At 39.3% G+C, this 13111-nt stretch overlaps 1 protein-coding gene across 4 annotated transcripts in view; it reads right to left on the minus strand.

Moving 5' to 3' along the window:
* Lin7a (lin-7 cell polarity scaffold A) overlaps nt 1-13111 on the minus strand; it is a 131252-nt gene that overhangs the window by 37150 nt on the left and 80991 nt on the right. For 2 of the 4 annotated variants that reach the window (XM_087902198.1, XM_087902199.1), the window contains 2 exons: nt 8766-8837; nt 6346-6555 (listed from right to left, as the gene is read on the minus strand). In XM_087902198.1, the coding sequence (XP_087758324.1) occupies nt 6346-6555; nt 8766-8837 (282 nt within the window). Of the gene's footprint in view, nt 1-6345; nt 6556-8613; nt 8691-8765; nt 8838-13111 lie in introns of all 4 variants that reach the window. The other 2 variants (XM_087902200.1, XM_085683371.2) reach the window with 2 other exon arrangements.

Raw genomic sequence — 13111 nt, forward strand, 5'->3', positions numbered from 1 at the left:
AGCCAAAAGCGAAGTTTGGGATTTTCATGCTGAGCCCTTCGGGAAACTGAGGGTGGAAGCCCTTGGCTCCCCTTGCCAGTCATTGCCGGTCCTGCTAAGACCCAGATCCGCTTGCACAGTGGTTGTGAATCAGTGTTGCTCGCCTAGCTGAGGGAAGGTGATTAGCTGTTCAGGCCACACTGAGATATCCAGTAAAATGTTCACCGATGGGCGAGGAAAGTATGAAACAATTTTAGACACAATCAGGTGGAAGGCTTGTTCCCCACTCCTCAGTACCCAGAGACATTTGAATTAAACTGCACTTGTTTTTCAAAATATTACGACCTTTACTGTGGCTCTTAACTTTGGAAAGGTCAAAAGAAAGCAGCAGAGAAAAACACTTCACCTTCTCCTCACCCAAAGTATAAACCCATAAAGGTTAAGAAGTCTCGATCGTTTCTATATCGTGCGTGAAAGCACAAGTTATCTGTGGCTGTAATATTTATTTACATTTAAATTATATAGGTGGCCTGAGTTGGAACTCAAGCTCTGCCATTCAATAGTCCTAAGGAGCTTGCCTAAGGTACTGGATCTCTCTCTTTCCTCATTTATAAAACAGAAATAGTATTAACAGTGTCTTCCACAAAAGATCACTATGAGGGAAAAAAAAATACATTCATTAAGCAAAGTCCGTACAGTGGTGTCTGGCATCCAAAAATATTTATGGAGCATCATTCAGCAGGCGCTGGGCCAGTTCTAGAACTGGACATGAGACAATGGAGAAAAAATATTGTTGCCCACAGAGCATGGGTTTTATTGTAGAACATCAACTCACAGAAATGCCTTGTGATACATTTCATAGGAATTAAACCCCCGCCCAGGTTATTTTGTAATCTTCATTCCAAGAACACACGGATAAGGGTTGAGTTCAAGTCTTTTTTTCTGCTGGGATGTTAAAGCCCACAGGCTCAAATCTGACTCTTGTTTTGTTCTGTTTCTGCAGGGTGTCAAATTCAGGGCCTGTGTAGACTAGGCAAGTTCTTTAGCCCAGAGCTCCCATCCCAACAGCAGTGCAAATTCTAGATTAATCTCCACTGCCTACCTGACAGCACTCTGTGTAGCTGATTTGAGCTGTGAGTCTCACCTTTGATTTGGCATAGGCTTTTATAAAATGGGGAACAGGCCAGGTACCAAGGAGATTATTTATTCTCTTGCTTTCCCACATTTTTATTCATTCATCTGCTGAGCTTAAAAAGTAATTAGCAAGGTGCACACACTGTATCAACAGCTTGATTTAGGTTTAACTACAGAGAAGTAAATGTCATTGCAATTGTCCTGCCAGGGAGGGCTCTGAGGCAACCTCTGGATTTCCAAAGGTAGCCAGGCCTCATCTCAACAGGGCATGTGATTAGGGTTCTCATGTTTCTGTTTTATCTTTCTTTTTGTCCATTGCTGCATTTGCTATATTTGTTACCTTCCTCTTTCCCCAATAGTACTCAGAGGCTATTGTATTTGAAGGTGACTATTTAGGAGTTTCTCCTTTTTAAAAAATAATATAAACTAATTATAGCTTTATAAAATGATGACAAAGTGTAAGGGACCTCTCCTTTACCTTTACCCAGCTTTGCTCCATATTAACATCTTACGAGACTATAAAATAACAAGAACCCCAGGAAATCATCAGTGATGTAGCTACAGTGTTCATGCACATTTAATTGAGATTGATTTTTGAACAATCACTGTTTATACTCGATAATCAATTAACACTATAGTAAAGACTGAAATTTATTTCTTACATTTATCGTGGGTCTGTGAGTTTATATAAGTGTGATTACTGGTGTGTGTGTGTGTGTGTGTGTGTGTGTGTGTGTTTGTGTGTGTGTGTGTGTGCATGCAGTGCAGAATGTCTTTCTCATTTTGTAAGACAGTTTTGGGCAAACAATAGAAAATAATATGTAAACACGTTTAAAAACTTTAAGATACTAAACAATGACGTACTGTGCCACAAACCTTTAATTCTCTCATTTAAGGACAATATCCATAGATGATAGGTTGTACATACATTCAGCTTCAGAATATATGGTGGTATGTGTGGGGGAACTGGTGTGTACAGCGGAATCAACAAAAATTTCATCTAAGCTATCACATAAGAGTCACAGAGATGGCAAGGACCTTTGATCCTAATACAACAATGCACACATGACTTGTATTTTGAAATACCAAATGGCAGATGGTCTCTAATCTCTGATTGAAACTTCAGACAATGAACATGTACGCTTTATGGGTGGCTCTCCTTCTGTTGAGCTAGCTTTACACACATACAAGGTCTTTGTTATGAAAACGAGGCTCTGTTTTCCCTGCAAGCTTCGCGCACTGGTCTTGGTTCTGTCATTCGGGACCGGGCAGAGTGGAGGTCACCTGGAGAAATCATCATTCTCCTGAGCTCTCTCTCCTCTGGCCAAATGATTTAAGTCTTTTAATAATGTGCGCTTCAGGGAAACATGCTAAGTTATGGTAGCCTTCACTAGGTCAGACTCCAGTAATACATGGACTGACCACAACACCCCACACTCAAGGGCTGCACCAAGATCTTTGTGTCTGTCAAAGATATTGGAATCCATGTTCCTACAAACACATTATCACGGTTTTGTTTTTCTCTTTTATTTTTCATCCCGGTTTACTTTATATTGATTTTAAAATCAATTACTATCCCCTGAGTGTGTTTTCCAAGCTTCAATAGTCAGCCATGTCTCCCTGATTGTGTGTATACATTGTCTCTAGCATCAGAGCAGGATTTCATGAAGAGCCTTCTTAGGTGAAGCCAATTGTGCCAACTATTGAGATTTCCTTTTATCTTGGCTCCATCACTAAATATATTTATTGTTCTATTGGGTCCACCTTGCCTGCAGTCTGTAGAAATTGTCCTTGAGAAAGTCTTGCACATAAAAGGGTGAACAGGAGGCCATTAGAGAGCTATAGATTCTAACTGCAGCATTCTGACCTCCTATTAATGTTAAATTTTAATTTAGAAATTACTTTTTGCTAAGGCTTGACACAAGAAGTGGCTACACAAAATGACTCTGTATTTTCAATGAAGCTATATTAGGTGATTCAATGTCTCATTTGTAAGAACCCCATGGGAAATCTCTTTTCTAGCAGAAATAATAAAAAAAAAGAGTTGAACTGTTATGAGTTTCCTTCTGTTTTGACTTATAAGAAGAAAAAAATCAATTGCTCAATTGCTGTATCCTTTCTTTATTTCCACTTATTGATCTCCCCTCTCTCTGTTATTACCTGGCATTTCATGATATCATCGCTGTGTTAATGATAAATTTTGGCAGAAATATCAAAGCATATCATTTCTAAAAGTAACGAAGAGACAAAAATAACAAAAAAAATGATGATGCCATTAGAAGCATCATTTAAGATTCTTAGGTCCATAGGATAATTTAACATTTAATTAGATCAGTAGGGAATTGTTCTCAGAATGCTTCCTAAAGTGCCTCAACTTTTCAAATCACTTCTTCGAAACATTCACAGCTTAGAGTGCTATTTCCTGAAAATCTTCCATACTTATCTTCCCAAGGAGTACCTTGATTCAAAGCAGGCATTTCCATCACTTGATCAATGCTAACCTTGTCCTTGGTTTGTTTTTCAAGTCTTTCAAGTTCAGGGTCTCCAACCCCATTTTACTGTAAAATATTTTATTTTTGCTAAATACCGTGACCTGCATGAAATTCTTTCTACTGAAAAGACCTCGGGACCAAGAGCTAAGGGCCCAGACTCCTGGGCTTGCATCAGCTACTGTTTCTGTGACTAGGGGCAGGGCAGTAAGCCATGTAATTTCTCATTATAGAAAAATACCTTGAGATGAGCATCTGATAAAATGGACAGAGCTTTCTTTCTGATTTACTTAAAAAATATTTCTTTTTTTTCTTAGATTAATAATTCCTTCCTTCTATTTTCTCTCTCTTGCAAGTCCTCCTTACATTTCCCCTTGCTCTCTTCCAAACTCAGGGCCATTTTTGTTTTCACTAATTGCTGCTCCATAGATGTGTGTATATATGATTTAGTCTTAAACACATTAAAATAGGTGATTGCTACCATGTGTTGTATGGAGGTGCAGTACCGTAAGTTGTAGATCTAAGCTTGATAAACCAGGCTGTGGCGAGGGCAGTGATCTAACACTATATCCGAAGCAACACTCTAGCCAAGACAAGTGTGAGCATTTGTTCGCCTGACCGCAGTGAACGAATGGTGGTTTCTCCTTAACAAACTGTGTCGGAAATTTAACAAACTCTGTTGAAATTAGTGCCTTGTTCACTAACATGATATGGCCAATAAATGGAAACTTCTAGTAAATGGCAGCTTTTAAGTAAACGTGGACTCCAGAGTCGCTGGAAACATAAATGGGGTGTAAGAATACTGTCCATGGGGTTAGCAAGAATGGGAACATAAGATAAAAGTTAAACTGTATGCTTAATAGGATTTATGGTTCCCTTTTTATATAAGGATAAAAAATTAACCCTGGAATATTCCTGAGTCAGATACAGCTTTCTTCAAAGTTCATGGCTGGAACACCGAAATGGACAGAGAAATGGGACCTCACCAGCTTCACTGAAGAGAGGTGATGGCAACTTTCTTATTAATAAATACATGCTAATTTGCAAATGTGCAGCAGAATTTTCTTTAAGGTTTCTTTTCACCACATTAATAAAAGCATACTCCTGGCACTTTAAAAATCTCACTCGCTTCAACCTTCTTTACTGGTCACAGTTACTTACCAAAGGTGCACATGACCAAATCTCACGGGATGATTTCTGGCAGACAGGTGGCCTCACTAATTTTCACCAGGGCTCTTAGAATTAGCAACTATTCTGCCAGCTTGCCTTAGAGATAGCAAAGCTGGGGATTAGACACAATTAGTCGGTAACAATATGGTAAAACTAGGTCTGTTTGATTTCATTGTTACAGTGCTCCCTGCTGCTTCCCAGGTTCACCACAAGGTCACTGCAAGAATAGATGCCTGATTGTGAAATGCTTGGAGCCCACGCACTGTACTCTTCCCAAACACGTGGGCTAAGCAGAGTCTGTTTGCTCCCCTGATAGAGTTCAAAGTCAGTTTACCTTTTGGATTGATGATTGATGTCAAATGGCTATGGTTACTTTGTACAACTACAATGAGTATGCACACATTTGAGTGATATTTTTTTTGCTACCCTTCTTCCTATTTTTAAACCTGCACATTCTTTAGATCTGCAAAGTATACTCAGAGATATGATAAATTAGTAACCCGAGGCCTCGCTTGTTGTGGATCATAATGTTTGACCCTGCTTGGGATCCTCTATCAGAAAGTTGGGCTCTAAAATTATCACTGGCTACAAGCTTAGAAAAGCAATAGTTATTGAAAGGTCAGTAAGACACTTACCTCAAAGCACTCTCCTAGAGAAAGGAGAGGGAGTGGTAATTTGGGGATTGCAATGATGATATCAAATATTCATGGCCTGCTGATTTTGATGTTCATTAGAGAACAGCAGAGTCCAGTGGAAAAGCTTTTGCTAATATGGAACAGCTACTTTTGTAGTATGAAATATGGTTTTATTTTTTAAATATAAACGAATGCAGATAAGAGTACAGATATAAACAGAGAAATTATTCTATAGTTAGCAATAAAAGGTCTCATTTCAGACATAATAGGTGAAGTGTTGTGTTTTGAGCATAAACCAATGCAGCCACGAAGAACTGATACCTAGCTTAAATGTCAAACCTTACGTTCTTTTAGTAAACGTTTATAGGTCAAGGGGTAAGTGTATTTTCATAAATTCAAGCCCTGGAACTTGTGACCTTGGATTGGTTATGTTTGACACAAGTGGAAGATAAAGGAAAATACCTGTTTGTTTCGCAGGATGCTATTTCTTGGGGTGGGGTTGTGGCGTGGGGGTGCAGTACTCACCTATGCACGTGCACAATGCCTAGCATTGAAACAAACAAGCGAACGAACAAACAAAAGCAAAACAAAACCGCAAACCCAACCGCTTATCGGAATTTAGGATGAAAACGACATTGAAATCACATTCTTTTGAACACTAATTGAATAGCAGTATTCTGAGGGGAAAATTCTATGCGAGAATTTCTTGGCATTATTTTCGAACTGTTGATATTTAGTACATGTGTGCAGGATGAAGTGAGACATAAGACTATAGAATTATTGCCTTTATAGGTTTATACCTATTCAATCCCGGGAAAGTAGATGAATATGGGTGTAAAATTACTCTCTGTACTAGATTTTCAAAACTGGCTTCGTTGGTAGGGGTGGGAGAAGGCACGTACGGGGAGAAAAGAATTCCGTGTATTTTATCAACATACCACTCCGTTCACCGAAAGCAGCTGGTCGCCTCTCTTGAGCCCTCCGTGTCTTTCAGCTACCCCTCCGGGGATGATGCGAGAGATATAAATTGGGGAATTCTGTTCCTTTCCTCCCATCACGTTGAAACCCAGGCCTTCATCAGTCTTTGGCAGTTCCACTACCCGAGGGTGGGAGTGACCTTCGCTGGCTGCAAACGCTGCAACTGTTGCCTGAAAGAAAAGACGGTCTTTTGGTAATAAAATGGGAAATAAGGCTACTTAAGCGGTCTTCAGGGAGCAGCTTCTTAGACATCTCTCTAGCTGTCTCCTGTAGAACGAAGAACACAGAATGTCTACTTTTAGATGCTGTATATGACTATTTTCTTTGGTCAATCCTCAGCTAGTTATGTGTACCTTTGTAAGGCTTGTCTACTCTGAAAAGTAAAACTGAAGACAAAGCACTGTAGAATGTTTCAGCGTTCTCTCAGCTACATGGAAATCCTGATCAAGGGCTACACACAGATTCAGTACACATACTACCTAGCAGAACTGTTGAATGCATGTTGACCATTTCATGGGCAGGCTGTACCATGCTTTTGCTATGGCACACAGTCTATGTTTTTGCCTGCACATCTGTGTTCATCAATACCCATTAAATAAGCTGATGAGCACTTTTGTACACATATGGTCATGAAAATACATGTAATCTTGCTATCACTGAAGCATGGGTTTAGTAAGTGTAAGGGTTTTAAATTTTTTCAATTCAGAATTAAGTTCTGGATCAAAAGGTATCATTGTTCTACCAATATTCCATATTACTATGAACAGCGTCTTATTAGGCCTTCGATCATATCTCTCTGAATTCTGTACTAGCATTTCAGCTAGTATAATGACACAGGCAAACTGAACAGCTTGGGGCTTTATACCTAGGTCTACAAAATGTTACGTAACATGGTCATAGGTCTATTTTAAAATTAACGCGTTAGCTTCTTCAAATTCAAGTGATCAACTTACCATTAGCTCCCACCCAATATGAATAACACAGTAGTTTCAATCAAGAAAAGATTCTCTGCCTGCTTCTTGCATCCCACTTCCATTAGCTCGCCTTAACCACAGCTGATTAGATGCCTAGCATGAAGTGATTTGCTCTCAACACTGTGAAAATATTGATTCCCAACGACTGTACATTCCTTTCCCACACACAACATTATCGCATCAACTTAGCATTACGCTATGGCCTGCATTTAATGAAAGACAGTGAATGGCATGGAGATGATGGCTCGGTTTCAGCTGCATGCATTTGCGCATGCAAACCCTGCTGTCATGCAAAGGTTTTAAATGGCCGGCATGGATGCAATGCAGACAGCCCAGAAACAACCAGAAAATATTGTGCTGCTGCAACATTATGCTGCTGTCCTGCTGTTCTACATGAATAAGAAATGAGAATGGTAAAACACTCCATAATTCACTTTCCCCGTAATTAAACCATGTAGGGATCATGTTTCTCTGTGTATTCCACTTCAGAACAAGCAAAGCATGATGTAATGGTAATCACACCCTCTACTTGCCGGGGTTAGGGAGGGGAAAAAGAAACTTAAAAGTCCACAGTATTTAGTCACAGAATGGAAACTGAAAATATCGGGGGAGAAATCAAAGAACAGGTGATATAACGCAAAGGAGTTAAATGAAAGATTCGGAGTATCCTCACTTCTTGGTATCACTATTAGGAAGTTACACGCCCTTTACGAAGAAAGTTACGTTCTGTTAAAACACTTCTGTATGTGTAAAATAGGAGGCATGGAGCTGCAGGAGTGACTTCAGATTACCACTAATATTTCCTAGTGATTTATCTTCCAGAAAATATCACGATCCTCTTTCTGTACTCTTTCCAAGGGGACCTCAGTAATCTCTGGGTTTGATCCTTTGAAGAACAAAAGCGGTACCTGCCACCAAGGCCTCTCCTTTAGGTCAATGTCACTTCCAGCGAGTTACCCATCGCCCAGCGGAATAACAAAGATCATCTCTGGCTCAGAGGTGTCAGGTGAAGCCTTTTGTGTCTATCTTATATCAGGGGCTTTTGACCTGTGCAAATGCGCTCTCATGCTCTTCAGAGGACATGGGTTCTTTTGCATCCGCAGCATGTACCAGAGACCATGTAGAACTTGATACAGTGAAGCAGCAGATTTGCTTGTGCCAAATGGACATTTAGTGAGTTTAATGATGTCATTCTCCTTCCTTAAGCTACAGAAGCAGCAGAAAAAGGTCAATTTTTCCATTAGGATTTTTTACCTGGTAAGGAGTACTGGTTCTAGACTCTGGGCTGCCACTGAGGTCTAAATTCTCTTACAGTGTACACACGAGAATACCTGAAACACACACGCGCACAATCAATTACTACGTCACTGGGGTCAAGTATACTTTTAAAGTTGCTCAAGTCTTACCTTTGCTGTGGCCCTCGCACGGAATTCGGGGCAGCCGTTAACAGTGATCGTTTCATGCATGTATTGATACACCTAAAACAGTCACGTAAGAAAAGAAATGTGTAAGGATGTGTCAGGAACATCAGTTCTTTCATTACTGATAGGGCAGCAAATTTTCACTGTAGAATGATGGGTACTCTCTATTACAACTGGTGAGTCAATTATCTTGATGATTGTGGGAGAATTGTCTGTATTCTGTCACTCATGTATTTTAATAAAACGCTGATTGGCCAGTCAGGAAGTATAGGCAGGTCAATCAGACAGGAAGTAGAGGCAGGGCGATGAGAACAGGAGAAGGCTAGGAAGGAGGAAGCACATTCCTCCATTCTTGCCCAGACCACCGAAGAGGCAACATGTGAGCTGACATATGGCTAATGTAGATAAGGATAATGGGGTAACATAAGTTATAAGAGCTAATAAGTAGCCTGACCTAATGGGCCAATCAGTTTATAATCTTATGGAGTCTTGTGTGTGATTTTCTTTGGGAATTGCCGCCTGTGGGGTGCCAGGTGGGGATAGATACCCCAACAAGCTGGCCCTTCATGCTACAGATGATCTAAACCAAATATACTTTTTACTTTGTGTGTGTGTCTTGGGCCAGGGGAAACAGTTGCATTTAATCAGAAGTTTTTAATCTATCTGTGCATATTTATGAACTGCAACAGCCCTGTTATTTAGGATTTTATAAAACTCTGTCAATATTTTAACGTTTTTGTATGTATGCATGTATGCACACATGTTTGTATATATGTATCACCAGCTAAAAATAAATTATTAAGTTACAAGGACAGTTACTTCTTGAATTTGGCAAAATTTTATAAATAATTTTCTAAATTAAGATCACAGTATTTTACTTGGCTTGAATTCCAACATGTTGGGAGGTATGTTACTATTAATGATACACGTTTATACTTTTGAATGACCAGGGCTAAACATTGCAAGAAGCCAAGAGGATACTCAATTAGTCCCTTAAATATAGAGGTGAAACTGGTATTCTAGAGAAACTGTGAGATAAGAGATTTGTAGAATTAATGATTCGGCTTTCATGATGCATTGGTACTTAATACGTGATAAAACTGAGGTGAAACAGAAAGGGTGAGGCAAGCCTGGAATAAGGAGGTTGTTGAAAGCAGGCAGATTTTCTGTCTCATGGATTTAAGTTTGCACCTCATTGAGGAACCATGAGAGTGTGTGTCACGATACATTCCGCCTCTCTGCCAGTCTGGAAAATGCGTAAGGAATGTTGACTAAGTAGGTTTTAAGGGATCTGGCTCCTAATGGTACTCCTAAAGTAGCAGATGACACAACTAATGGGTGTTTTAGACACAATAGTAGGAGAAATTGTGGGACCACAGTAAATAAAAATAGTTTTCCTTCTATCAGTCTAGTGAGGAGGTCATAAAATATTTCTATCAGTAATAACAAAATTTCTTTGTCTTACGGAAGCTGAAGAATGACAAGTGATTCAATATTATTGTTTGAAGAAGATACTTGGTCATAAGAAAGGTTACAAATGTTGGAGTGTATGCTATACGCTTATTATTTTGAGTTTAAATAATGAAGTTATAAAAATCTATCACATATTGCATGAAGATGAAAAATCCTTTTGTCATTATGCTGCAGAATTTTATTTTGGAGAGAAGAATTAACCATTAATTATCTCCTGAAAGAATGAAGTAGGAAAAAAATTCTGCCATCAAACGTCTAAAGGAGTATTTCATCCTTTTAATTATTCTTATGTTAAATGCCTGAGTCAGAGGTTATTAAAAAGAACCCCAACTTTGATGAATTACCATTCGACAGCCATTTACTAAGATTTGAGGCTAGTCTCTCAGCATGTGTAGCTGGCTCCTTATTTCTCAAATGCATTTGATTGAGTCTCTGTCAATGCCGACTCAGACTAACTCGCTGATGTTCTCAGAGGTAAACTGTTACAGTGGTCTACAGGCTACTAAAATGGCTGCCAAACAAATTTCCATATTAGCCTGGAAATTGCAGCATTTTACTTCCTTGATAGTTTTTTAAAAATTTATTTACTCTCCTAGCTCATTAAGAGGAGGCTCTCTCTCCCCTCACCTGACCCTTCTGTCCATCTCATCTCTCTCTCTCTCTCTCTCTCTCTCTCTCTCTCTCTCTCTCTCTCTCTCTCCCTCTTTAATTTTGAGACAGAGTTTACTCTGTAGTTTAGGAACCTGTACTGGAATCAGCTCTTGTAGACTACTCTGGCCTTGAACTCACAGAGATCCACCTGCCTCTGCCTCTGGAGTGCTGGGTTTAAAGGTGTACACCACCACCTCCTGGCTCCATCTCAATTCCTGTTGGATGCCCTGCCCCTTACTCATGTACATAGACTCACTACCAAGCGTCAAACACCCTTCGCTACAGTCACCTGGTCAAGTGCCCAGCTAACCATGCATTTAATATGTTTTTAGAGGGTCTACTGCCCTCCAGTGACATAGTCAGGCCAGAGATCACCATGAAGAACACAAACTTTTCTTCATCTTGTGTTCTTGGCTCCTGCAATTCTCCAAACATAGCAAACATCTCCCATTCCACTTGTCCAGATCTTTGAACATCCTTATAACTCTGATTAAAACACCTCTCCACCAGGCAGGTATTAATTTATTCCACTGTAACAGGATGTTTAAGGGCCCAATTTAAGTCTCATCTCCTTTGTTAAATCCCCTCCTGCATGCAGCGTTAAATTTTCTTCCCTTTTCACTTCTGAATTCCCTGGACCTCATGTTCATTAGCATTTCCAGGGAACAAGATGTATTGGCTTGCATCCACAGATGTTTATAAGGAACATCACATAGCAAATAATTAAAAGATTGCTGTCAACTGATTAAGACTAAAGGTCATTTTTTTTTGTTAGTGAGTAACTACACATCCTTAATAAATATGGCAAATTAAGAATTTTAAATTAAAAACCGAGGGGTAGAACTGTTAGATATTTGTGTAGGCTCTGGAGGTGGCTTAAGAACAGACCCTGGCTGTGCAGCTTTCCAATTTTGTGATGTTGGTCAGTTAAGTGATTGAATTCCCTGGGGCTCAGTGTTCTCAGTTGAAAAATGTGCTGTACAATGGTACCTTCCAGGTCTTTTATGAGGATTGGATAAGATCATAACTAAAAGTTTGCTAATATCACTGTGGTCATTGTTGCTGTTTATTTGATGTTGCTCATCTTATTTGACCCTGGGGTCTTGAGGGTAAAGTCTCCCAGGATAAACAGTTTATGGACAGCTGCAGCTCTCAACTGGGGACAAATTTGCCCTCCAGACGACCTCTGACAGTGTCTGCTGCCTTTAAGCAAGCAGTAGTTGCAAATGTACACAGGGCAATGCTGTATTCAAAAAAATTCAGCACTCCAAACAAACAGTGAATGAGATAGCATTTTAAGTTTTTAAATAATGCTAACATTATTATTATCTACATTTTTATTTCTGTAAAGCACAACAGATTCTGAATATTTGGTCTTCAAACGTGAAATAGGGGACATAGGGTCTAGTGATTCAGTCAGGTCAAAATTTTGAGGCATTCCTTCTGTTTCCACTGGCTCTATCACCTAAGAAACTTCCACCCGTTTCCTAAGGGAGAAGATGTATCCTTGCATATCTTTCATGTCAAGGACAACTATAAATACATTTGGATATTTTGAAGAACGTTGTCAGGGAAAGACAGTCATTTGCTGGCTACCCAGAGAGTATCCATAGTTGTATAAGTTCCAACAAAAGGAAGTGGGGCTTATTATCCTCTGAATCACCCATCTCACATCAGCTTATAAATCTGAGCTGCAGCATTTGTAGACAAATTCCACTGAGCAGGATAGGTTTCATTCTTAGGAAGGTGAGATCATTGCTAGAATGTTTAGTACGATTTTACCTTCTATTTCAACATTAGCAATTTCCTAACTTTAAAATTCTCACAGATTCCATAACATTTTGAATATTTAGAACTTCTTCCATACTGCTGAAAATTTAGAAAGATAAGTTGATTAGACACAAACAACAAGATGGTGGCGTGTTGGCTCAGAAAGTGTACTGAATCTTGTGTTCAACCAACATTCCTTTCTGAGTCATTCTGTATTTGCTGGCTATACTAGTTTATGAAAAGACAAAGTCTACTCGCAAAACTGAAAGAACATTATTTTCAATACTGATTGGCTATTTATAATTTTTAATGAATATTTTACATTTTACTTTTCTCTGTAGAATTTTATCAATGAGAGGCTAGTCAGTACAAATGAACCTTTACCCTGGCATCAGTTTATCATTGAAGGTCTCCGTTGCATTGCCAGTTAGAGAGGG

Source organism: Myodes glareolus, chromosome 26, assembly GCF_982192425.1.
Source record: "Myodes glareolus chromosome 26, mMyoGla1.1, whole genome shotgun sequence".
NCBI classification, from domain to species: Eukaryota; Metazoa; Chordata; class Mammalia; order Rodentia; family Cricetidae; genus Myodes; species Myodes glareolus.